Below are 26,889 nucleotides of genomic sequence, written 5' to 3'. Positions count from 1 at the left end.
ACACAAATCTGACATCAGGAATCAAAATACTCAAAAACCAGTGGGAGAACACTTTAACCTGTCTGGTCATTCAGTGACAGACCTGCGGGTGGCTATATTACAACAGAAAAACTTCAAAAACAGACTGCAAAGAGAGACTGCAGAGCTAGAATTGATATGCAAACTAGACACAATCAACTCCGGTTTAAATAAGGACTGGGAATGGCTGAGCCATTACAAACGTTGACTCTATCTCCCCTTGTAAGTACTCTCACACTTCTTATCACACTGTCGGTACTCAGCTAGCTTGATTATCACTTCAAAAGTTTTTTTTTTTCTCTTAATTAATTGGCCTCTCAGAGTTGGTAAGACAACTCCCACCTGTTTATGCTCTCTGTATGTGTGTATATATATCTCCTCATTATATGTTCCATTCTATATGCATCCGAAGAAGTGGGCTGTAGTCCACGAAAGCTTATGCTCTAATAAATTTGTTAGTCTCTAAGGTGCCACAAGTACTCCTGTTCTTCTTTTGCGGATACAGACTAACACGGCTGTTACTCTGAAACTTGTCAATCTCTTGGAAGTAAATACACTGAGCCTTTTTTACAGTACTGTCCTTGATCCACCAAATCAAAAAAGCCACACATTGTGTAGTATATACAAAGAGGTTAACAGCCAAAAACAACGTATGAAGCTTAAAAAAACCCTCTTTACAACTGAAGTCTCCTGTAACTCAGATATATCCTTGCACCATCTATCAGTGTCATGTTAGCATATACAACCAGTTGCCATGATTAAGGGAAACACTGCAATTTTATTTTTCTTGTAATGCACCTTCTTCCCAGACCAATGACAACCTAGTTTAGGCCCAGAGAGTTTAAAGAAATCAGATACCTTGAATATAAGAATTCATGTCTACTGTGAGTATACATTAATACTAGTTATTATTAGTATTAATTGTACGCATTTAAATGGTATTTGCTAAGTGGGAAGAGTGTTTTTAGCCGAACGTTAGCTATTCTAGAAATCTTCAAGCCTTCCCTAGTGGAAAGTATCAAGGGAGAGCCAAGGAGTATTTATTTGTCAGCTTCTTTCCCTTCTGCCAGAGGTCAGCAGGACTAGCATGGTAGGATGCCTGTAGTTTGTTCCCATAAAACAGCAAGTCCAAAACAGCAGTATTAGTTGTGTTTCTAATATGCAGATGAAAAGCCTTGAAGTGCAGTGCTGGAGAGAGTAATTTCCTAATATTGCACTTTCTGTACACAAGCTGGCTATGAAAAGAAGCATCATTATGACTCCAATGCCATTTATGAAGACACTGAAACTCAGATGTTAGCATGATATGCCTGTTAATACAATATAAAATTATGTATTTTTAATTTATGGAATTACATATACATTTTTACAATTACTGGGAATCTAGGCTATACTACACAAAACTGACATGCCATTAGGGAATCAATTTCAACATAACCCTGTCTAGCTGTATAGATAGATTGCTCATCCAAGGAAAGGAAAGTAATGAAGTCTCATTTGTGTCCACAAGCAGAAGATAGACCTTGTTAAATGGCAACATCAACACAATGCTTTTTAGTGGTGTTCCATTCCTCATGCTATTGATTTGAGGTTTAGGAAGGAGAATCAAGCTGAATTGCCAACTCTACCACAAGCAACGCTTCTTATAGACTGGGCAGCAAACAGATCACAAAATGGATAAGCATCTGGCTGAAAACTGAGCACAAGCTACCACAAATGGTGTGCCTACGACGAACATCAAGGGGTTCTCAAAATACATCTGTAAGACATGACTAGAATTATTCTAGAACAGTGGCTAGAATGTAAAGAGGAGAGAGTGGAGAAGCCAGACAAACAAACAACAATATCAAAACCCATTTTAAACAGATCCTACTGCCAGGCTGTTGAGGAAAAAAGGCACCCTGATGTCCTGCTTAACATAGTGAGTTTAGTTACTCAAACAACCCTGTTGTAAATCAAAAATGCATTTATTTAGTTATTGTGGGCCTTTCTCCGTGCACTCATTTATCCATGGTTCTACTTGAAAAGATTTTCATAGCCTCTCACATTGTTTGGCCTCACTAAAGACACATTCATTAAAATTTTGGAATGGTAATCAAACTGCAAGTCACTCATATTTAAAGGGTACTTGAACAAAATAATTGGGGTTCTGCAGACCATACTCTGAATGATAAGGGGAAGAAAAATAAGAAAAAAAAAAGTAAGATGGTAACTCACGTAACAGTCTGATAAACATATGGTAAGGCAGATGCATGGTCCTCTTTCAAGGGCCAACAACTTAATCTTCTGAGGCAAGCAATGGATGGTGCATTGCCTAGGATGAGACTACCTTGACATGACTTCCAAGTTCAGGGCGGCTAAGTCAGCTACACTAATGAGCAGTGCAGACCACCACTAAAACATGGTTTTCTTATTAGAAGTATTACCCCACAGGGCAACGGAACAAAAAAATGGATGGACCTATAAGGTTCAGTGCACCTCACGTAAGCCACCAAGGACCTTTGAAGTCGGGCATCCAGAGAAGGGCCTCACCAGAGGAATATAAACACAGAAAGGATGCAGGCAGGACAACAGATCCCGTAAATGGAATTCTCACCATGTTGGATGAGATCTTCTGAGATTCTTGCAGCACCAATTTAATTCCACCATGTACCAAATTCTACAGAATTAGTCACTAAACCCCAAATCTCTTACTCTGCCAGCTAACACTGTCACCAGGAAGTGATCTGACACCAAAAATCTTGGTCTTACAAATAGCGCGTGACCCAAAAGAAATGCATCAACTTTGTCACAACCACATTAGTCCCAGACACTCAGGTTTTTAATATGGGATTTAAAAGTACCAACCCCTGCATGAGCTCAGAGAAAAAGGCAGTGGAGACACTGATATACCTTTGACTAGTTCATGAATAGCTGAACAGCTGCAAGACAAACCTGAAAAGTTATTAAATTACTCAGGACAGGCAAAGAAGAGACAGTCAGATACTTCTTATGTGAAGTAAACTAGTCTACATGGGCCTGCTTCCACACTTGAAATCTTGTCAATGTACAAATAGGTCATCCTGGCTTCTTGAAGGCCATTTAATTGGAGACCACATGCCTATAAAGCTTCCTCTAGACAGGACCCAAAAATTCAGGGAGAGCAGCTTAAGTCTGAACAGAGTGAGGTGGCCTGGTTCTGAGTGATCACTCCTGGCCAGACTCAGACTGATGGTATCTGTAGTACAGTTAAGAACTGTACCCATCTGAACCAGTACAAGATGAACCATTTGTCTCTTAGCATGGCCAAGATTTTTGCTGTAAGGTTCCAGCACAAAGTTAAACACTTCCCTCCCTAGCAAACTGAGATGTCTCTGGCTCAAGCAGTTTTCTTCTACCATTACCAGAGTCTGTAGTTTAGGTGGGGGGGAGGAGGGGGAGGAAAAAAAAAAAAAAAAAAGATCCAGCATTAGTGTCCCCCACTGGAGATGGTTCTAATCTACATGTACTCCATGACCCAGAGACCAATTGTGAGAATCTATCACAAGAAGAGCCTCCTTATTAATCTTCCTTTGCTTGTCAGAAAAGAGAACAGAAATGTCTGTAGGTGTGGGAGTAGGCAAAGTCCTGGAAACAGGAGACCCAGACCAGGGTCTCTTTGCCAATGATTATAGCTTGTGCTGAGAACACAAACTATGCCCCCATTTCTTTCCTCCTTGTGGACAGTAAAATCCTGCTTTCACTGAAGTCAATAGCAAAACTGTCACTGACTTCAGTGGAAGTAGTATTTCACCGTGGGTCTCCTGTGGCACTTTAATGTATTAAGCACAGCATTCTGGATAATAGCAAGTGAGAGACAGCTGTCCTCTGGGAAAAATGCATTCCTAATGAGGTATCACGTACTCCAACCAAGACAAAAACATTCAGACTGGTTTGATGCCTAAAGAAGTGTTGCCATCTGCTGCTGGTAAAAGAGGTGCTACAATGAGCTGCCAGACCACTAATAGTCCAGTATTACTGAAGAAAGTATTCTTAGGGCTGGTCTACACTTAGTCCGGACTTCGGACTAAGGTACGCAAATTCAGCTACGTTAATAACGTAGCTGAATTCGAAGTACCTTAGTCCGGACTTACCGCGGTCCAGACGCGGCCGGAAGTCTCCCCCCGTCGACGCCGCATACTCCTCTCGGCGAGCTGGAGTACCGGCGTCGATTGTGAGCACTTCCGGGATCGATCCCAGAACATCGATGGCGTGCCTCCGGACCAGCCGGTAAGTGTAGACTAGGCCTTAGAGTCAAGTCTTACTAAGCCAGAATGGGTGTAAGAAACTAAACACCACTACACTAGCCATAGTGAGAGGCAGAGCACAAGGTAAAGGCACCACGAAGTTACCCTAGTAGTACCTGGAGATATCAGCATCAACACTTCTAGGTGGTGAGATGCTGTGCTGTAAGTAAATATATTCTGGTCTGTCCAAGATATTAAATTTAAAAAGAGTATTTCCCATAGGCTGCGGTCAGGAAAAATTAGCAAAGATGCTGTTACTCCTCACTCAAGTATGAGATGGGAATCCCAGTGGGCACCAGTGCCAGAGTACCTTCCAAGGAACAATCCAGCAGGCACCAAGGTGAAGAGAAGGTGCCAAGACTATATGCTCTGCTAAAGCTCCCAAAGTGCTAGGATATCAGCATGACACTTAAAAGCACACACAGTGAATGAGCACCAGTCCCAAGTAATGCCAGAACCCACTCAGCCCCAGGTCTAGATCCAAGCACAATACTTCCAAAAAGCTGTTCTACCACCTTCAACATGCCAGTGGGAGTACTGATGCCTAAAGTCCTTAGTAACTAAACTTATCAGTTACTCTAACACTGAGCCATAGAGATAGGAGGAGACTCCAATGTCTCAAGCTGCAGGAGATTCAGAAGAGAGAAACCCCCAGGTATTAACCCATTCCATTAGAGGCAGTGCACCAAGAACCTGGGCATCTGAGCAATTCTGGTAACATTAGCGTGCCAAGGCCAAGGAGGCAAAACGGAGTTTATCTGCCTTAAACAGTTTCATAAATTGAGAGATCCCTAGCAACAAGCACTGCAGAAAAAGAGAAAAAAGGATATCCAGCCTCCAAACTAAGGCACAATATAAGCTGGAGCTGCATTAATTAAAATTGAGGCAGCTCCTGTGATGAGCTTCTTGACAAATCAAGGATAAAAAGGAAGTGGCTGAAATACTGTTGGGGTCTGAGGTACCGGAAAGTTAAAGCGTGCTCAGTAAGGCAAAGCCTCAACCCAGCCTGCAAGGTGTCCTCAGAGGGTCAGAAGCATTAAGAGCTAGAGTTTGCCATAGGCTTTCAGCATGAGAACCAAGAATAATTGGAGTCCTGCACCGATGGTACTGTTAGAGTGTACCATTGTTTTCAGTTCATTTGCTTTGCTTATTTGACAGCATTTCATGTCTACTGAGTTTCCACTGTGTGTGCTGGTCTTTCATACAGCATCAGTGAAGTGAAAACATTTTCAGAGATAATAAAGCCACAGAAATTGGCATAGGTTCTTAGGGGTAAGTTTATTATTTGAACCTACCTTTAACCATTTAATTTAGTCAAACTTCCATAGTTTAATCCTTTACACACACACACAGAGAGATAAGAACAGACAAGGGCAGGATTTTAACCAAACTTACCATCTTCGAAAGGGGTCCCCTCAGGCCTGGAAAATAAATAAAAACAGTCATTACACCACACACCCCTTTACTTTGGTCCCTCCCCACCACAGAAACAGGCTTTAAAGTGTTTCACAAACTTACAGACAAAAGTGCCCTAGTGGGTGCCCTGCTTCTAAATCTATAACAGGGGAGGGGGGAAATGATGTGCATGGGTGCAAGGCATTTCAATCATAGGGAGACAAGCGGACCTGGACCCTCCCAATTTGTATTCCCAAAGAGTGCATAGCCGCGAATTGGGGGAGGGGTGGCGCACATGTGTGTAGGAAGAGGTCCCCCTTTTCCTAAGGCTATTGGGAAGGGGATCAAAGGCCCCCCACTTAACATTCACAAAGTGGGGGGAGCGCCTCCGGATAACAGACCCCATGGCTATGCACGGAGACTGTCCTGACATTCGCAGGGGACAGAGGGGCACAGACACAAAACTCCCTTTTGGCGGCCCCAGGCGGGGCTATGGTGAAAATCTGGGAAGCTGTGGGGCATGCGGGGCCCGCCTCCCCAACGCGGGTTCGGCCCCAGCCCCACACTTCCTCCCAGAGTGTGCGACCCCCCCCCCCCACCCCATACACCCACCCCGCCCAGCTCCCCCGCCTCACCCGAAGATGACCGCGTTCCACACCATGATGTTGTTCTCGGAAGGGGCCCCGCTCACCCCGGCCGGGGGATCCTCCTGCAACCTGCGGGACAGAGACACACACCAGCCGTGGGACCCCTCGTCACTAACCCCGCCCACGGCTCCCCCCCGCCCTCGGCGTAGCCCTCCCCTCCGCCAAGGACGGAAGTAGCGTAGCTAGCGAGTAACTCCCCTCCCCCTCCCCGGTGAGCTGCGCAATTACCGTAACCCGGCGGGCAGCTCCACTGTCATGAGCAAGCCGCGTAACCCGCAGCCAGACAGCGTGGCCCTGCGTTACGCAATCAGCGTAGCGCTCCCTATCCCGCCGCCATGTTAGCCTGCCCCCTCCTTTCCCGGTAGAGGCGCGGGCCCCTTAGCCAGCGGGCTCGTTACCTCTTGAAGTCCCGCATGAGGCGCCTCCGGGCCGGAGTTGACATGGCGGGCTCAGGATTATAAATCACTCATACACTAGCCCGAAGCGGGAGAGAGGCTCGAGGCGCCCACGGCCACAGCGGCTGGATCCGACTGAGGCGGCGGGGGCTGCCGACAAGCGAAACCGGCCTCTACCACTGTGCCGGAGACGCGGGGGGAGGCTTGGGCGGCAGCTACTACCTATTCCTGCGTCTGCGCCTGCGGCCGGGCGATACCACTGCCGCGGAAGGGAAAGGAGCCGGATGCAGCTGAGCCAAATCAGACTCTACCACCACGGGTGGCGGAGAGGTGGGAGCGAGGCGGTGTCTAAGGAGCCAGGGGACTGTACCACCGACAGGGGAGCCGGAAGTGCTGACGCGGAGGGGGGGGAATCTCCTTCCCCGCCATAGTGTCTGTCTCTGTCAGGCCGGTACTGTGTGAGGCTCCCCCACGCCGGATCCTCCCCTGGACCCTGCATACGGGGTGGGGAGAGAAGCCGGGCGGGGAACAGGGTAGCGGGGTCATTTGCTTATGGGGGGCGAGAAGCCAAGCGGGATTTCCACTTGCCGGGGGCGGGGCAGAAACACCGCTTAGGGATCCTAATTTGATTAGGGGGAAATCGTCAAGCCCTTATGGGGATAACAAGAAAGGGGGCAAGGGGCACGGCCTGGTCATTAGGAGCAAGGAGAGGTCTGAGCGGGTTTCTAGAGCGGGCTAGGCTTCCTAGCTTTGTGAAGTGCCACAATGCATCTAAAGCCGCCCTACCTCCTGGGTGGGGGTATATTGCTAAATATCACTCCTGGGTTGCCCCCACTAGGAACCCCAGGCACTGGTTACTTGAATAAATGCTAACCTTTGCTGGATCAGAGAGGCAGAGGTAATCATTGCATAGACATGCGTGTTCCCTGCCTTTTGTTCCAGTTGTATGTGTCTGGTAAGCATGTCATAAGAGAATCTGATCCTTATGCATAACAACATATTGTAGGAGTCACTAAACGATTTTCTATCTGTATAATGATTTGCTTGTCTCATTGTTCCCCTTATTTCCTTACACTCCACCTTAAAAATCAGTTACCCAGTGGGGCAGTCATTTTATTCTTACTGGGGAGCTGAGTTGCTGTAAATAAATCACACTAGATAGTTACACTGATTGATTCAAAGTAGCTGTGCAGTAGTGCTGAACAGCTGAAAGGAAAGCCCATGCTACTTGTGATGTTCTTGGGAACACATTGCCACTTTTGTATGTGAGGTGAGGTTGTTTTCTATTGCTTGTATTTCTTTGAAACCAGCATCCCATTAATTCCCTTTGCCACCGATAAATTGCTCTCTATACATGTTTTGACAATTAATTATACATTCTTGTCTCCCTGTGGTTTTTGGCAGAATGATGTGCATCCGGAAAAGCCTCATTTCTCTGTGTTGGTCCCTCATGCTTAGTGGTCACTTGTCTGCCATTTGCCATCACTAATATATGTTGTTTCTTATCAGAGAAGAGTGTTCCATATGGGGGAAAACTATCTGGCATGCCATTTATAGATTCCCAGGCCAGAAAGGACACTGAAACAATCTAGTCGGACCTCCTGTATAATACAGGCCATAGAACTTCCCCAAAATAATTCCTAGAGCAGATCTCTTAAAAAAACATCCAATTGTGAGTTAAAAGTTGTCTGTGATGGAGCCTCCACCACGACTATTGTTTTCCAACAGAAACAGGAGCCTCTTAAAATTTCCTCTTGCCCCATCTACAATCACATTGGCTAAGTGGAATTTCCTAATATTGTCCAAGACAATCAGATTCCTCCTGTCTCTTAGGACAGGACTTCAGGAGCACAACATTCTGAGGACAGTCCATCTGCCAGGTTTCAACTGTCACTGAACCTTCTGATCCCAACATTCCCCCTCTACTGTTATTAAATACGTTTCCAACTACAATGGCACTTTCTGACCCCAACATTCCATTCCGTCTGTTAAGGGGGCATTTAATATGTTTAAGGGGGAAGGTAATGAAGGAGTTCTTACTTATGAGACAGAGGGAGGTTTTATCCTGCTAATGGGGTATCAGACTTCTTGACTGCTTATAAAGGGAATGGGCGGCTTCTTACTTGCTTACAGAAAGGAAGTCCTTATAGCTAGGGTGGCGTCTTAATTTATTGGATGCAAGGGGTTTCTTATCTGCTTATGTGAGCACCAGTGGGCTTCTTAACTGTTCATCGGAGTTTTTACACTTGGTTATAGGTGTCCAGGTTGCTTCTTAATCTTCCAAAATGGTGAGTGGTTTCTTGTAATTTTCATTGAACCATAGAAATGTAGGGCTGGGAAAGACCGCGAAAAGTCATCAAGTCCAGTCCCCTACACTGTGGGAGGACCAAGTAAACCTAGACCCTCCCTGACAGGTGTTTGTCCAACTTGTTTTTAAAAGCTTCCAATGATAGGGACTCTACAACCTCCCTTGGAAGACCATTGCAGAGCTTAACTACCCTTATAGTTACAAAGTTTTTCCTAATATCTAACCTAACTCTTCCTCACTGCAGATTAAACCCATTTTGTGATTGAGCAGTGAATTTCTTACTTGCCTTTAGGGTGTGAGAAGGAACCCAGAACACCTGCTCCCTACACTGATGTCTGACTTTACAAATACTTCTATATTAGTGGGATGAGCTGACCCATGCTCACTGAAAATACACGAGATAGAATAACAACTGTATAGATAAAGTGCCCCTCTGTGGTCATGCATGGTAGAGATGAATAGGAAACCAGTATTGAAAACAAATTGCAGGTTTGTTACTTCTATAGGGGGAGAAAAGAGAAGAGTAAATAGAATTATAAGGGCTATTTGCTGAACTTCTTCTAACCAGAGGCAGAAGTGCAGCCCCTTCACTTCTACAATATGGCATATAGCTTCCCTTATCTTCGTAATAAGAGTGCAGTCTAGGGAGACTGCAGGCCTCAATGTGCCATGTTCTATTTTGATCTGAATGGCCTCTGTTTGCATCAGAGCAGTGTATTGTATGTTGGGTCTATTATATGCACTGCAGATGAGTGTGGCTGCAATCTGGTCAATTTCTATAAACGTGGTGAGTCCCTTGGGCTCTAGCAAATTGCCAAGGTGACCCTGGACTGGGCAAAAGTATATGCTGTGCCTGCCTCATATTTAAAAAAACAACAGCACCTTCACCATCATTTTGTAGCTTGTACAGGGTATTTGGAAGTGTTTTGTATCATCTATATAATAAGAGTCCAGGAATCTCACTCTGTGTATCACTTAAAGCCTATTATCTCTATACAGTCAGTGTGAAGCAACAGAAGCAGCTACAAGCATAGTTGAGACTCTTTTTGTCCAGAATATCACCAGGTTAAATCATCACTGGATTTTGCAGTCTGTTACAGTCTAACTTTTAAATTCTCAGCCATTTTGACTTAGTGAATTATACCTGTGCAATTATACAGCAGCTACAGTAGGGCATGCATCTATGCCACGCCAGAGCCTTAGACCATTGTGATAGCAGAGGTAACTCAACCAATCACCTTACTCTGCAGCCAATTTGTATGCAACAGTTTCATTGGTCGTATGAGGGAGACTGCACAGATGGTTGATTACTTAGCCCAGCTGCTACAGTTCTTCAAAACCACCCACACCATAACACAATCAGCACACACAATCACCCCAAATATGCATAGCCCATCATGCAGCAAATTCCCCTCGTTTGCCACCCGCACAAATCTCCCAGGATTATCACTTGGTCTGTATGTCATTCGGACACCTGGAATGTCTGTTGAGTCAGTATGAAGTGATGGAAACAGCTATATGCATGGTTGAGAATTCTTTTTGCTTAGCATATCACCACGTTCAATCATCACTAGACCCTTTGAGAATCAGAAGGACTGTTGTAGTCCAAAGGTTCTGTGGCAGTTTGCATGCGACTTGTAACAGTTGATCAGAAGAGACAGGAACAACAGCTATGCGGGATAACAAAGAGGGGATTGTGCCTTCAGCAAGGGGGCAGCTCTGTGCATAAACTTTGGGGAATATGTACAAACAGCAATATTGCTCGCTACAACACAGTGCATGGAAACAAAAGCCCCAAAATACTACCTATGTGGCTTTACTGCCGCTGTATATAATTTCCTGTTCACAAATACATACTGGCCTATCTTGATTATCACTTCAAAAATTTTTTTCTCTTATTTAATTGGCCTCTCAGAGTTGGTAAGACAACTCCCACCTGTTCATGCTCTCTGTATGTGTGTATATATATCTCCTCAATATATGTTCCACTCTATATGCATCCAAAGAAGTGGGGCTGTAGCCCATGAAAGCTTATGCTCTAATAAATTCGTTAGTCTCTAAGGTGCCACAAGTACTCCTGTTCTTTTGGCGGATACAGACTAACATGGCTGCTACTCTGAAACCTGTCATTGTGGGTTGTGTTAGCATGTTTACTGCTGGGTGTTTTGTGATCATGTTTACTACTATGGTGTTCAGTGATATAGTACATATACTGGTAAAGTAACTCCTCACTTAACGTTGTAGTTATGTTCCTGAAAAATGCTACTTTAAGCAAAACGATGTTAAGCGAATCCAATTTCCCCATAAGAATTAATGTAAATAGGGAGGTTAGGTTCCAGGGAAATGTTTTTTGCCAGACAGAAGAAAGGGACTCCACTCCATACCATATGCTCAGTTCAACTGCAAGAAATCAGTGTCTCTCTCTGGATGTGGGAAAAGCCCTAGACTGACCTGAATGGAACTATTCGTCATTGAGTCTAGAGAGAAATGGTTTTGGCTCCCATTTTTTTTCAATTGGACCAGATTTGGCACTTTGGGTCAAATTCTGACCCGGAATAAACAAAGTGCTTCTCCACTGATTGTAGTGCATTTGCATCTAGTAACACAAGATATGAATTTGGTCTTTTATGAATCCATTTTGACATAAAATCTATGTAATTGTATTATGTCCTCTTGATGTTAGAAATAGGATCTGTTTATATAGTTACTTATACAACCCCATCACTATAGTATCTGAGTGTTTCCCAAGTTTATAACAATAGCAAGTACATCGCTACCTTGATATAACGCGCCCCGATATAACATGAACTCGGATATAACGTGGTAAAGCAGTGCTCGGGGGGGGGGGGGGGCTGCGCACTCTGGTGTATCAAAGCAAGTTCAATATAACGCGGTTTCACCTATAATGCGGTAAGATTTTTTGGCTCCCGAGGACAGCGTTATATCGAGGTAGAGGTGTACCACAATCAATAAAAATAAACAGCTGCAGCACTAGAGACAATGTATGAAAAGTAGTCTATCAATCCCTCTGGAGTAATCTCATTCTATAACACTAAAAAGTGTAAAAACTGCTAGGCTAAACTATTAGATAATTTTAATAGGTTACATTCCCTTACACCCAGTTTGGGCTGAACCACTCCCAGGTGCTGAGTCCCCTCAACTCACATTTGATTTCAGTGTTCTTCACAGGATCTGGTCCATTAGTATTTCCAGATTCTTAGATATTTAACTTTTGCTTGAGTCCACATGGAGGATTATTAATAAGTTGTACAATAGCTCCATACTTAGAATGTCAGTTAAGAGTTTATACAATAGGTAGTACTTATGGGAAAACATTTCCACAATGGAGGAGGATAAAATATGTGTTAAACTGACAAAGTATAAAGCTTTTTTCATACCTTGACTTTTCCAGCTAGACACTAGATTAAATTGTTTCACCTGATAACTCAGACTTACTTTCTCTGCACTGTACTACTGTAGGTTTTGTTCAGACATTACTACACAGAAGTTTGCACTGCATTTATATCTTGGAGAATATGTTGAACTTGCAGTGCCAAGAACTGCTTGTTCAATTCTGTGTGTACAGGGTTTCTATTGCACACAGCAGGTTTGCCTATCTGGAATAAATTTGTGAGTAGTTACAATTTTTTTCTGGGTTTATTTGTACATTTTTATATACAGTTTGCTTTTAAAACCCAACAAGAGTTATTGACAATAAAACAGGAGATTAAATTTTTTAACATCAAGCTTGGAAATATTAATAACATTCACAGGGATTTATAGTGTATATCTTTATAAGCAAAAAGCCACTTTCAAATCACTTGTATATAACATGGTGTATATTACCAACCTGTGACGAAAGATAGACATTATGTAACTACCATATGCAAAGGAAACATATGAACCAAATTTAATTTAATGCTAAGACCTCTCGTTGGCTTGCATTAAATTAAGTGGAGCTCTTTGCAGGATCAGGACCTTACTTTCCTGCATGTATTTTCATTTTTGTTTGGGCTGGATATATTTTCTGGATCCAAAACAGATTCTGTTAACGTTGGACTCAAAGGACAGTCTTAGCGAAAACAGGCTTTAATATCCTTAGTTTGCCGTTTCAGTATCTTTATTTCATAGTATTCTGAGCCACCATAAGAATCTCTAACATTTTTAATTAAATACTTGTTTCCCTTTGATTCTCGAACATTTTGCACTTGCAGTATATAGAGCCTGTTACCTGAGGCTCATAGGAAATGTAGAAATTGTCATACTGGATCAGATCAGCAGTCCATCTGGCCCAAGATCTTATCTCTGACAGTGGCCAGAACCAGATGCTTCAGAGGATGGCATAAGAAGCCTGCAGTAAGCATATATAGGGTAATCTGTTCTGGCCTCCCCACCTACCTCTCATCCTGATCTCTAATAGAGATTGGTTTAAGACCTGCAATACAAGGCTTAATATGGCTTCCAAAACTTTTGTCAATACTTATAACTCTGGATTTTTTTGATTGGCTATTCATATGGCTAGCTCTTTTTTAATCTTAAATTATTTGGCTCCCAAGGTGCTTTATTAATATTAATTAACTTCACAATATCCCTGTGAAGAAGACAGGCAAGTAGTCTAATTCCCATTTTACAGATGAGGAAACCGACATAGGGGGAGGTATTAGATGAGAAAATGATTTTCAGCACTAAAATATACACTGCTTGTAGTACACAAACATTACAATCTGGGTTAAACTGCTCATATGCAAGATGCAAGGCAGTCCTGGGATTTTTCAAAAGCACCCTAAGGAGTCACATGCCCATTTCCCATTGAAAGTAACTGGAGCTGGTTGCCTAATCCCCATTAGTGCCTTTAAAAATCTCCTTTTCTACAAGTGTAGAACAGAGAACCGCAGCGCATCCTTCCCTACATTGGCTATGCTAATGCAGGCCAGAGAAATCCAAAATACTCATGCTGTGCTGCCACAAGTCAGAGCAAGCAACCCCTTTAATATACGGTGTGTTATACCAGTGAGCTACTGCCAATATATGTATATGTCCCCCCCTCTCATACACATCAGGTAGTGCCCCTTCCTGGGTGCATGTCACACCATATAAACACCCCATTGTGTCATGCCAGTTCAGTATGCAATCTATGCTACTGCAGTCCCCACATATATCCCAGGACAGCACTCCCCCCCCCCCCCCCCCCCCCCCCTTCACCCCAGCCCGCCCCCCCCCCCCCCCCCCCCCCCGTGTATTTCATCCCAGGGCAGCTCCCCCTGGTCCCAGTATACAGTGTCCCAGGACAACAGCCCCCACCCCACCCCAGTGTATAACCTCCTAGAGCAGCCCCTCCCCCCATGTTTAGCATCCCAGAGCCGCGGGCACCCCAATGTACACGACCCAGAGCAACCCCCCCCCCTCCCCCGCCCGCCCCCCCCCCCTTTCCCCCCCCCCCCCCCCCCCCCGGCAACTCCAGCCCCAGCGCACCCCCGCAGCGCTCAGCCCCACCCCGGGGGCGGCCCTTCGGGGAGGCAGGCCCAGGCCCCCGCCCTAGGCCCATCCCTTGAAGGGGCGGCCCGACCCCGACGCAGGCCGAGGGGCAGGGCCTCGGCCGGCTGCTCTCACTCGGTGCCGCCATGCCCAAGGTGGTGTCCCGCTCCGTGGTCTGCTCCGACACCCGGGACCGCGAGGAGTACGATGATGGCGAGAAGCCGCTGCACGTTTACTACTGTCTGTGCGGCCAGATGGTGCTGGTGCTGGGTGAGCCGGGCAGGGACCCGGGCGGCTGGGCCCTGGGATCCGTCGGGAGGGGGCAGCTGGGGCCTGGGGACAGGGGCCCGTGGGGAGGGACCAAGGAAAGGGACCTTAGTCTTGGCTGAGTCCCTGTAGATCCCTGAAGGCCAGAGGCTGGGATGACAGCTGGGTGTGGGGTCTTGTTCCGTGGGTCAGTTTGTGGGTCACAGGTGGGAGGGGATGTTGGGCTTCCCTGGGGACTGGGAAGATTTTCAGATGACATGGACACCTCCCTTGCACTTCAGAATGTGCCTGTGATGCACCAGCTGACCCCATGGCCTCCCACCACCTTATGACAGTGGGGTCCCTGAGAAAATCTGAGTGGGAAGTAGCTCTGCCTTCGGGCCTTTATTCCTGGCCCTGCCATTCTCTCCCTTCACGGCCTTGGACAAGTCACTTTCCCTGTACTTCAGTTTCCCCATCTGCAAAGCGGGGGGGTAAAGCTTCCATAGATCCCCTGGGGAGGCTGAGAGACTAAATTAATTGATTTGAGATTCTCTGAGTGTAAAGGGCTGGTAGAGTTCTCTGATCACAGCACTAGGAGTGCCTGAGTCCTCCGACCATCTCGTACTAATTTAAACCAGGTACTTCAGTTTTCTGGGCCTTAATGTTTGTTCAGTGCTTTGGATATGTAAAGTGCTACAGAGTTGCTAACATTATTAAGTTTGTCACCACTCTCCAGCATCTCTTGGTGTCCAAAGTTTCTTAAATCCTTGTGTTGGGATTCCCCCCCCCCCCTTTTTTTTTCTTGTCTTCCCCTCCATCCTTAATGATGCTGCGTTGTGATAGAGTTTGCTCATTATGGAGCCCGATGGAAGGAGAAGAAATGTGGTACTGTAATGTTGGGCACTCTTCTGTGCCTGACTTTGATCAGTTAGGTTGCTAAACCACTCAATGTTTATGTCACCAGGAGTTCATGCAGAAGTCTAACAGAGTGGACCAATGCTTTTGTGTGGCTGTTTTTCAGTGTGTGTGGGTGGTGGGGAGATAATGAGGTGTTTAAAGCAAATGTATGACTGAAGAAAGTCACTAGGTGTTCACCCCCCCGCCCCAAAAGGGCCCTTCAAATTTTGTCTCTCCATCTCAGATGAACACTCCTGACAATCAGAACTCCCTCCCCTAGCGATGGATCTGAATCTGCATTCTGTAACAGCCTCTCTCTTCACTTCTGCAGACTGTCAGCTGGAGAAGCTGCCCATGAGGCCTCGAGACAGAGCTCGGGTGATTGATGCAGCCAAACATGCCCATAAATTCTGTAACACAGAGGAGGAGGAAAATGTTTATCTCAGAAGGTAGGAAACCTTCTCTTCCTCCATTGGCTTCCTTGACAGTTGCTGTGATACTGTCACTCTTTGTGCTCCAAATTTTTGGATGAAAATAACTCCTAAAATTGGTAACCTGAGTACCGCTAAATCTGAAGTCATTAACACTGTCATCAGCTCATTTGCTGGTATTAAAGAGACATGGTCAGCTTCCAAGAAGCTTGGACTGCCAGCACCCCTGCTGTTGGATTTCTGATAAAAGGAGGCCATTGAGAGCCTATTGTAAATCACTTTTATAAACACATTGGTCACTGCAATACAGAGTTGACAGGTTAAAGTGCAGCCTATTTGGGGAGGGGGACCTTGTGCTTTGTTTTCCTCGTCTCTTGGATTTTAGGTAAATTACAGCACTCCGGTTTTCTAGTCTTGCTGTGACTTTTAACTCTGTTTGGGAATATTAGTATTAAAAATCTTGTACACATTTACATGGCCCTTTATAACATACCATAGACTGAGACACATTCTCTGACCCAAAGAATTTACAGCCTGAGAGAGAAGACCAAAGGCTTGTCTGTATGGACAGTTAGGTTGTGGCAAGCTGGTGTGTGAATCTATCCACAGTAGTCAGAGGTTTGCAAATTGTCCCTGCTGCCATGCACTGAAAGTTCTGTAGTGTGCTTGGCTCTACTCTCGTTTCAAAATGGGGCCGCAGGGTCCACAGAGTCAATTTGTGCACAGCAGGTTAGTGTGGGGTAGATTTAGACCCCAGTTTGCTGTGAACTAAGTGCTTATATAGACAAGCCCCAAGACAAAACAGAACAACAGCTCAAGTAAGGAAGGATGTTGAGATTTCATTAGGGATAAAATCAAGGTAGCAAACCTTTCTTGAAGAAAAATCTTTTAAAAAGAGGTTTAAAAGAAAAGGTGGAAGGCCCAGGGCAAAGACACTACGGTCTGTTGCTGTGATGTGGCTTCCTGCCTTCTCTACTCCTCCAGCAATTCTAGTTTTATGCCCCATTCATGATCTCTTTCCCCCATGTCTCTTTTAGTTGGTGTCCAGAATGAGACTATGTATTACACCTTTATGGACACCTAATGAATTGTAGATCTGTTAGGTATACACAACACCCAAGCCACTATCTCATTGCTCATTCAGAATTATTTCTGTTTACGCTTAGGTGTTTCTAATGCACTCTCCTCCTTAGTATCTAGACAGCAGTAGCTGATGCCTTTCCATTTTTCTGTAAATTCTCTCTTTCTCCCCCAGACCTGAAGGTATTGAGCGGCAGTACAGGAAGAAGTGTGGGAAGTAAGTGTCAGCAGAGCAAATCATTTCAGCATAAGAGATGCTTGTTTTTTTACTTTTCATTGTGTGTCACGCCCCCTTAGAAATAACATTTCTGCTTGTCAGAGTAGCTGCTGGAGACAGGAGATTTTTGACTGGTGTGATGCGATGGGGGTATTAGCATTTTGTTATCCTGATCCTGGTCAAGTAGCTGGGGCCAGAATATAAAGACCAGGCTTTTACCAGCACTCCCATTTGTCACAATTTTATTGCACTTTTCATTTTTGTTGCATTTCTCAATTTGGCAGCTCAGGAAAGCAGGGAGAGAGTTGGGTACGTATCACATAATGGAAGGAAAGACAAGACTGTATTATAAAATGGGCTTTTGAGAAAATCTGTGGCTCTTCACCTGTTGACATTCTAATGTTTGGTCTATGATCTGTCTCCTTTGATGATCGGTTACCCGAAAAGAAGTTCCAGCCTATACAAAAAAGCTAATTAGCTACATGGTCACTGGACTAGTTTGTGGTACAGGCTGTTTTTAAAGCTCGTTTGGTAAATAAACTACAACCAAGGCCTCTGTGCATGAGACTGAGATCTGCACTCTTTCACCAGTAGATGTGTTATTGTTTCCAGGTGTGGACTTCTGCTCTTCTACCAGCACCAGCAGAAGAATGCCCCAGTTACCTTCATTGTCGATGGAGCTGTGGTCAAGTTTGGCCAGGGCTTTGGGAAAACAAACATATACACTCAGAAACAGGAACCTCCCAAAAAGGTAAATAGGCTTAGATGAGTTACAAAGCTATCTTTGCCTTTTGAAAGGGTGTGGATAGACAAAATGACCTAAGAGGTCTGGTCGTCTCTGCTAGAATGCCTGGCCCCTGTGCCATGTTACTCTAATGATCCCTTCTAGTTTACCTGAAATAGTGGTGTTGACTGCATTCAACTTCTGCCAAGGAAGACCAACATGAAGTTTTTTGAAACCGGAGGACAGAGGAATAAGGGTGGGAAGGGATCCCAGCACCTGTTAGATCTTTGGCCCAAGCAACCTAGAAGATCCATTTGAAAGCATCTCAGACTCGTCACCTGAATATTATCTTCTCTCCAGTTCTTGGTGTTGAGTACATTAATTCCAAGACCTGGCACTTCTTGGTACCAGCAAACCCATGTGGTTAATCTTACTGTGCCTCCCATAAAAGGCAATACTTAACAGTATGGATTTACAGGAAAAGCCTTCAAGGCTATGGAGTAGCGAAAAGTTATTGGTAACACTAATGTACACTGAACTAAAGTAAAATCTCTTGTTCATTTCCTAGGTGATGATGACCAAACGGACAAAAGACATGGGCAAGTTCAGTTCAGTCACGGTCTCTACCATTGATGAGGAGGAGGAGGAGATTGAAGCAGTGAGTTTTCTTTGCCCTGCTAATGCCAGCAAGATACCAAGTTACACAGGGGTTTTGCTGGGACACCAAATCTAAATTCTCCAGAAGTTTCTGAATGACAACACTTTCAGTTTAATTCCATTTTAGCCTTTCAGTCTGATCCATACATAAGGGAAGTCCATTATTCATCACTTAGAAGATTTGAATTTCCCCATGGAAGTTCAGTCAAACAGAATGCTCAGTTATCCAAGTATTTATGTTATGCTCTTCACCATAGTATCTGGCTACCTGAACATTTCTGTGGCTAATAAGATTCATGCCACAGGCATGGATCATCCTACCAATACTAGTGAGATGGGTATCTTCTAGGACAAGCTAACAAATAATGCTAGTGAGTTACTATGCAGTAGCCATCCTCTCAGCACTATTCTAGGAGGGCTCCTTAACTTACTTTTCCCTCTGTGCAGCAGTTTGAGGGGAATTGTGACCTCATTCCTGCTTCTCCTTCCTTGTCATTCTCCTCCGTTTATTTTGCATTCTGCAATGCTCTTGGTTGAAATAAATGGATGATCTCAAGTAAGGTGTATTCAGATTGGTTAAGACTGCATATAGATAAGCAGGTAATTAATATATTAAACATGCAGGTGACAGTCTCCTCGTATGGTAGTATTAATAGTCTTCCATCTGGTAACACAGACTCCTTTAGCCGTTCCGATCTTCCCTGAACTGCCTTTCCCATGATGTTAATGAAGAGACCTGGTCCAGACCACACATTACATATCAACCTACCTTGATTGCATTTTGCGTGTACCAGCCAGAACATCATGGTGATGACTAAAATTGGCCAGTGACTTGTGGTCCTGATTCTTTACTTCCTGTTCTAAGCTGTTGTTACCATGCACTTTAAACAGCAGGCATGCTGCACCCTAGAGGTGACTGCATTTCAGTGGCAGGAGAAATTATCACTTTATAGTTTGCCTGTCAACCTGAAGCATTTTGAGATCTGTTGGGAGGATAGAACACTGTATAGAGAGATAGCCGCACAATGGCGATCTTTTCACAGGTGCAGGCCCCACACTAAAGATGGGTAGTGCTCACATTGTCACTCACTTTATACTCGGCTGGAAATTGATCCTGCCCATCTCACTAATGAGCTCAGTGAGGCAGTGCAGTTCTGGCCCACAGTATAACACAGGGACGCTGTCTATTTTTCAGCGAGAGATTGCAGATTCCTATGCGCAGAACGCTAAAGTGATTGAAAAGCAGCTGGAACGCAAAGGCATGAGCAAAAGGAGGCTGCAGGAACTGGTAAGTCGGTTTTGTTTTCAGTGCATTGTTGCTGCAACTGTATCTTTGTGGGGTGTCCAATTCCCTTGGGTCTGTTGGCAGGATACATAAGCAGCATATCTTAATACCCTACAGTGGGTTTACAGAGTTCACATGCAGCTTTGGGGGTGGGCGGCTGTTACGCTTAACAATCCAAATTATTTATGCTTTGTATTTTTAACTTGAATTGGAAAAAATTATTAAATAATAATATAAAGAAAATCCACACAATTGTTGTAGGTTTTCCCCCAGTGATGTAAGCTCCTGTTAGACATCTCCTCATAGGACGGGTAGGAGAGGTAAAATATGGTGAAGACTGTACAGAGATTTTTCTCTAGTCCTATAAAATTGAAGATCATAGACAATTATATATAGACCTACTCAGAAAGGATAGTTTATAAGACACTGGTGCAATCAGGGCAGCCTCTGTAGCCAGTTAGCCCATGAATGGTCAGATCAGAGCTGGGGGAAATTACCCCAGAACTTGAGCAACAGAATGTGCCTTACATTGTGTCCTCAAGCCTGCCATGCTCAGGCTTTAGCATAGGCTACAACAGGGAGTAAGTTACAGAAAGGAGGGCCTGCCAGTGTAGTAGCTCTGCTGCTGGTCCTGTAAAGGTCAACTTAGAAACCAACAGTAAGAACATGCTCGGTTATCTTAATATAGCGACAGGCTTATAGAAGTTGGAGATGGGAAGGATTTACTAGATTATCTAGCTCGCCTTCCTGCCAGTGCAGGATATAAAGTGTGAAATGGCCTCTTCTGTAACTAGTACCAGACCATTTGGGGCTTCAAAGATTGTAATCCACCTTCTGATTTGCACCCAGAAGCAAAGAGGATAGTGAATGAAGAGACTTGAAGCGTTTTGTTCTTCACTTAGATGACAGGTGGCTGCATGCTGCATTAGTAATGCCCAGATGAGAAGATCATATCTCAGAGTGCTGGAGAGAAAGTTACCCATGATGATGTTCTTGTGTAGAGTTTTCATTCTGTCCCAATTTTTCTAATCAGGCTGAGCTAGAAGCCAAGAAAGCCAAGATGAAAGGAACCCTGATAGATAATCAGTTCAAATAAGAGGAATCCACATCGGATCATGCCCAGGCAGCTGAATATTTGGAGAGGGAGGAAAACCAACAGCAACTCCTGAGACTCCAGGTCTGCGGGGTTGATTGAATTCTCTGTTGAAGTACAACTTTTAAGAGCTATGCGTCGAAACCAGCTTGGAAGGTGACACTGTCTCTGCTACAGACTGTACTTTGATCTCTGGTATTTTAATACACTGAAGGACTTCAAAGACTTTTTTAAAATTACAACTTCTGTGCACACTCCAGTGTTTTGCCTGTCTTGTTGGGGTGATATCTGTTCCAGAGGAAACCCCTCTGCCAAGTGTGTGCATGGGATTAAGACACTGTTACAAAAGATCAATGTGTTATTTTCAGATGTACATAAAATTCCAGTAAATACCTTAGATGTGTAGGTAAAGCAATAATCTATGTACAGCAAATAAATCCTTATAAAGTAAGTTGTCCATGTTCTTATTTAAAAAACAATTCTTCAAATCATGCAGTATATACAAAGGGAATTCTCACCCTAGCACAAGCTAGAATGGTAATAATCTACCCAAACCTTCAACATGTTTACTTAACTGAAAATCTTCACTGAATAGACTGGAAACAAAGTCCCATGATGCAACACGATTGGTAAGCAGCGCATCTTTATAAACTGCCAGCTGAATTCTTTTAAGATCATAGGAATTGCTGGATTCCCAGCACTTTTGAAAACTAGGCCATTTGAGTGCCTGACTAAAGGTACTTAAGAGTCCCTACTTTTGAAAGTCGGAAAACAGTGGTGATCAAAAAGTTTTTAAATCCAATTGTAACAACAAAGCCCATGGTACAGATGTGGCAGGGTGAAGTCCAAACCTACCTTAGATGACTGAAAACAAAAATTGGATCTACACCACCAACAATGCCTTCTTTAAACTAAGGAATGCAAATATAAATATCCTGGGACTAATAAATGAAATCCGTTGACAACCACTTTAACTTGAATAGTACCTCTGTCTCTAAAGTGTAAGCCATCTCCTGCCCAAAATGTCATTAGTACTTAGACTTATAATGAAGAATAAAGGGATAGGAAGGAAATTTAGAATGTAATTACTATTAAATATGCACTGAAAAGACAATATGAATTCATATATAATCAGAGTTTCAGGCTAGAAGGGACCACTGGATCATCTACTCTAAACACCTGTATACACAGGCCACCAAAGCCACCCAGCACCTACACACTAAACCCAACTACTGGAATTAGACCCAAGTAGCAAAGTTCACAGGAGACTAAACTATTATGCACCACAGGGAGAGAATAGGAGGAACCAACGTGCACCAATGTCAAGGCCCCTGCAATGTCAGGGAATTGATTAGGTGAGATATAGCCACAAAAATCCTGGCAAGTGCCCTGAACCCATATGCTGCGAGGAAGATGAAAACTCTCCAAGGTCATTGCCAGTCTGACCTGGGGGAAGAATTACCACCTGACCTCAAATAGGACGATCAGTTCGACCCTGAGCATTTGAACAAGAACCAGCCAAGCAACAGAGAAGGCTCAATGCTGCCTCAGAGCCCTGGCCACCCAAGCCAATGTGCCATCTCCAGCCACGGCCCCCTCTGATGCTAAGAGGAAGGAGACCAACAAAAACCCCTCTGCTGGTTAGAAACCTTCTAATTTTCAGCCTGAATTTGTTCATGGCTAGTTTTGTGCCCACTTTGTCCTACAGTTTAAATAGCTCTTCACCCTCCCTCTTGTTTATCCCCAATGTAGTTATAGAAAGCAATCATATCCCCTCTCAGTCTTCTTTCTGCTAGGCTAAACAAGCCAACCACTTCCCATCTCCTCTCATTAGATAGGCCCTCCATTTCCCCTATCATCCCAGTAGCTCCTCTCTTCCCCTGTTCCAGTTTGAATGCATCTTGCTGAACGGGAGTGAGTAGAATTGTACACACTATCCCAGATGAGGTCTTACCAGTGACTTGAACAATGGTGTTAATACTTCTCCATCGTTCTGGAAATGTCTTGCCTGATACAGCCAAGGATCGCATTTGCTTTTTCCCACAGCTGTACCACATTGGGGCTCAGCCAGTTTGTGAAACCCCCAGCTTGTAGCAGAAATTTGTATTAGCCCCAGCGGCATGCACAGGGGCCTGCCCCCCCATAATCTGCAGGGGCACAGAACTCCTCCGGCCAGTGGCCACAGTGGGGAGAGCGAGCTCCTTCGGCCCCGGCAGCAGGAACTGACAGCTCCTCTGGCCCTGGGGCTGCAGCCGGGGCACAGAACATGCCTGTCCAAAAGGACTCAAATTTTTATTCCTGTGCACGCCCCTGATCTGAAGCCTGTTTCAGAGGCTCATTAGTTAGAAATCAGCAGGGTTGTTGTGTGTAATAGATGGAGAGGGCAAGAGAAGTAGTAACTGGGTGGAGCTGTACTAAAGGGCACTGGTTTTACAAAGGAGTCAGAGAACTTGTCTGATTGTGGTACCACAGTCCAACCAGCAGAGGGCCTCACTGGATACAGTCAATAAAACTGAAAGAAGGGTGTCCTAGACTAGTGATTCTCAATCAGAGGTCTGCATACCCCTAGGCGTATGGAGAGGTCTTTTGGGGGTACATCAACTCATCTAGCTCTTTGCCTCTTTTTGCAACAGTCTACATAAAATGCACTAGCGAAGTCAGTACAAACTAAATTTTATACAGACAATGACTTGTTTATACTGCTCTATAGACTATAGGATGAAATGTAAGTACAATATTTATATTCCTGTTGATTTATTATATAATTATATAGTGAAAGTGAGCAATTTTTCAGTAACAGTGCGGTGTGACACTTTTGTATTTTTAGGTCAGATTTTATAAGCAAATAGTTTTTAAATGAGGTGAAACTTGGGGAATGCAAGACAAATCAGACTCCTGAAAGGGGTACGGTAGTCTGGAAAGATTGAGAGCCACTGTCCTAGACTTTTGGCTTTGGAGTCAGTGTCCTTTCCTGACCTCAGCAAGATAGAAGAGTGCAGAATCAGAATGTCACTTACTCAAAAGAGTTCTACTGAGATAAGGAAACATACAGTTCAGTCTCTTTGTCCTTTGAAGATCTGAAGATGTCTTATCACATTTCTTCACTGCAGGCCTGTCCCACTGCATGTTTGGACTTAGGCTGCTGAAAACCAGAGAACGTTTCTTCCGCGTAGGAGCCAGGGATCGGAAATTGCTTTTAAAACTAAAAATCATTCTTATTCAATACGATTACAGTCTGGTCACCGATGTCATCTGGGATGCTGAATTTAATTTAGTCTATGGTTGGCACTAAACATGAAGCCTGTTCCTGCTCCCACTAAAGTCAGGCGGGTATGCATCACAAATTCTGGGCCTTGCATCAGTACAGTTCACTAATATGTTGTATGGATGAAGGAGACAGGCAACAGGCACTCTGTTAGAATACAACCTTGCACATTGTTGGGTCAAATCCCATGTCTAATTAGGTCTACTCACCCCAGAAGGATTTAAATGACTTAATTTTTTCCCAAATCTAAAGGCAATAGGATATCATAGTGATGTGATCCCTGTGCCAGGGTCAGGAAATCTTGTGTTCCAGTCCCAAATCTAGCACTGAAATAAAAAGTTACTGTTTCCATGGAACTTCTCAGGTTCCAATAACAATTTTCTAATGCTCATCAATCCCAAGATATTCAAATAAACAAGAATTTATTTTCTTTCAGAGCGCTTGTAAAGGCCAGTTTTTGTTTATTTGACACACAAAGCTCTGTGGAGGGTGCTGTAAAAAAACTGACCCGGGAATGAGCTTACGCATTGGGGATAGTACATTGACCTTTTGCTCTTGGAAATCAGCGTCCATTGATTAAGAAGAGAACTGGACGGCAGGAAAAGCAGATTCTGTTCCCCGTTCCACTGCTGACTGGCTGTGAGATCCCGGGGAATTTTCTTCACTTCTTTGTACTGCAATGTCCTCATCTGTAAAACGTTTGCCCACCTTTGTCAAGTGCTTTAGTGATATAAATGTCCTGAGTATAATTATTAGTGTTACATTCTGCCTTAGGGGATGTCTGCACACACAAGTTGTTCTGTTTTACCTATACCGGTATAGCCTATACCCCCTAGCATAGAGACAGTTATATTGGTAGGAAGGTGCTGTACACCGACACAGGAAGGGAATAAGGCCTTGTCTACACTAGGGCCTGGTCTACACTACGACTTTAATTCGGATTTATCAGCTTTAATTCGAATTAACCCTGTAACCGTCCACACAACGACGCCATTTAATTCGATGTAAAGGGCCCTTTAAATCGATTTCTGTACTCCACCCCAACGAGCGGAGTAGCGCCAAAATCGATTTTAGCAATTCGAATTAGGGTTAGTGTGGCCGCAATTCGATGGTATTGGCCTCCGGGAGCTATCCCACAGTGCATCATTGTGACCGCTCTGGACAGCAATCCGAACTCGGATGCACTGGCCAGGTAGACAGGAAAAGCCCCGCGAACATTTGAACTTCATTTCCTGTTTGCCCAGCGTGGAGAGCACAGGTGACCACAGATACCTCATCAGCACAGGTAACCATGCAGGCTGATAATCGAAAAAGAGCACCAGCATGGACCGTGAGGGAGGTACTGGATCTGATCGCTGTATGGGGAGAGGATTCAGTGCTTGCAGAACTTCGTTCTAAAAGACGAAATGCAAAAACTTTTGAAAAAATCTCCAAGGGCATGATGGAGAGAGGCCACAATAGGGACTCTGAGCAGTGCCGCGTGAAGGTCAAGGAGCTCAGACAAGCCTATCAAAAAACAAAGGAGGCAAACGGTCGCTCCGGGTCAGAGCCACGGACATGCCGCTACTACGCCGAGCTGCATGCAATTCTAGGGGGGGCTGCCACCACTACCCCACCTTTGTTCGTGGATTCTGGGTCGGGGATAGTCTCGACGCCTGAGGATTCTGCCGAGGGGGTAGAGGAGGAGGAGGAGGAGGAGGAGGATGAGCTTGCAGAGAGCACACAGCACTCCCTTCTCCCCAACAGCCAGGATCTTTTTCTCACCCTGACTGAAGTACCCTCCCAACCCTCCCAAGCCAGTACCCAAGACTCTGACCCCATGGAAGGGACCTCAGGTGAGTTTACCTTTTAAAATATAAAACTTGTTTTAAAAGCAAACGGTTTTTAATGATTACTTTGCCTGACTTTGCATTCGCGGTCAGTTCAGCTACTGGAAAAGTCTGTAGCTACTGGAAAAGTCTGTTAACGTGTATGGGGATGGAGCGGAAATCCTCCAGGGACATCTCCATGAAGCTCTCCTGGAGGTACTCCGAAAGCCTTGCCAGAAGGTTTCTGGGCAGTGCATCCTTATTCCCTCCTCCATGGTAGGACACTTGACCACGCCATGCTTGCAGCAAGTAATCTGGTATCATTGCCTGACAAAGCCTGGCAGCGTATGGTCCCGGTGTTTGCTGGCATTCAAGCAACATCCGTTCTTTATCTTGTTGTGTAATCCTCAGGAGAGTGATATCACTCCTGGTAACCTGGTTGAAATACGGGAACTTAATTAAGGGGACAGAGGTGGCCATTCCTACTGGGCTGTTTGCCTGTGGCGGAAAATAAATCCTTCCCTGCAGTTAGCCAAGCGCAGATGGGAAATTGGCCCTGAGTTTTTCGCGTTTGGCTAGCAGGGATCTTCCCTGTTACCAGCCACGCGGTGGGGGGAGGGTACCGTGATCATCCCAGAGAATTCATGGAGAGGGGGGGGGGGCGGCGGCGGGGGGGGGGG

General features: G+C 44.7%; 2 protein-coding genes across 3 annotated transcripts in view; one reads left to right on the top strand and one right to left on the bottom strand.

The window, feature by feature from the left end:
• Positions 1 to 7,017, bottom strand: part of UBE2A (ubiquitin conjugating enzyme E2 A) — a 12,897-nt gene extending 5,880 nt beyond the window's left edge. Inside the window, exons 1-3 of one of the 2 annotated variants that reach the window (XM_034780755.1) lie at positions 6,724 to 7,017; positions 6,314 to 6,394; positions 5,679 to 5,704 (exon numbers count right to left, since the gene is read on the bottom strand). In XM_034780755.1, the coding sequence (XP_034636646.1) occupies positions 5,679 to 5,704; positions 6,314 to 6,394; positions 6,724 to 6,767 (151 nt within the window). In that variant the 5' untranslated portion in view covers positions 6,768 to 7,017. The remainder of the gene's footprint in view (positions 1 to 5,678; positions 5,705 to 6,313; positions 6,395 to 6,723) is intronic. The other variant, XM_034780754.1, reaches the window with a different exon arrangement.
• A 7,581-nt stretch (positions 7,018 to 14,598) lies between these two features.
• Positions 14,599 to 21,587, top strand: C9HXorf56 (chromosome 9 CXorf56 homolog). Its single transcript, XM_034782359.1, has 7 exons — positions 14,599 to 14,773; positions 15,981 to 16,098; positions 17,336 to 17,377; positions 17,990 to 18,128; positions 18,670 to 18,759; positions 19,954 to 20,046; positions 21,077 to 21,587. The coding sequence occupies exons 1-7, from the start codon at positions 14,650 to 14,652 to the stop codon at positions 21,137 to 21,139; spliced, it is 669 nt and encodes a 222-aa protein (XP_034638250.1). The 5' UTR covers positions 14,599 to 14,649; the 3' UTR covers positions 21,140 to 21,587.
• The last annotated feature ends 5,302 nt before the right edge of the window (positions 21,588 to 26,889 follow it).

This window comes from Trachemys scripta, chromosome 9, assembly GCF_013100865.1.
Source record: "Trachemys scripta elegans isolate TJP31775 chromosome 9, CAS_Tse_1.0, whole genome shotgun sequence".
NCBI classification, from domain to species: Eukaryota; Metazoa; Chordata; order Testudines; family Emydidae; genus Trachemys; species Trachemys scripta.
This window is presented reverse-complemented; position numbering and strand designations above follow the sequence as displayed.

Bases quoted from the DNA above. Each gene is read 5' to 3' on its own strand.
- C9HXorf56 (XM_034782359.1), top strand. From the start codon at position 14,650: ATGCCCAAGGTGGTGTCCCGCTCCGTGGTCTGCTCCGACACCCGGGAC. The intron at 17,378-17,989 runs GTAAGTGTCAGC...TATTGTTTCCAG, and splicing joins TACAGGAAGAAGTGTGGGAA to GTGTGGACTTCTGCTCTTCT. The intron at 18,760-19,953 runs GTGAGTTTTCTT...TCTATTTTTCAG, and splicing joins AGGAGGAGGAGATTGAAGCA to CGAGAGATTGCAGATTCCTA.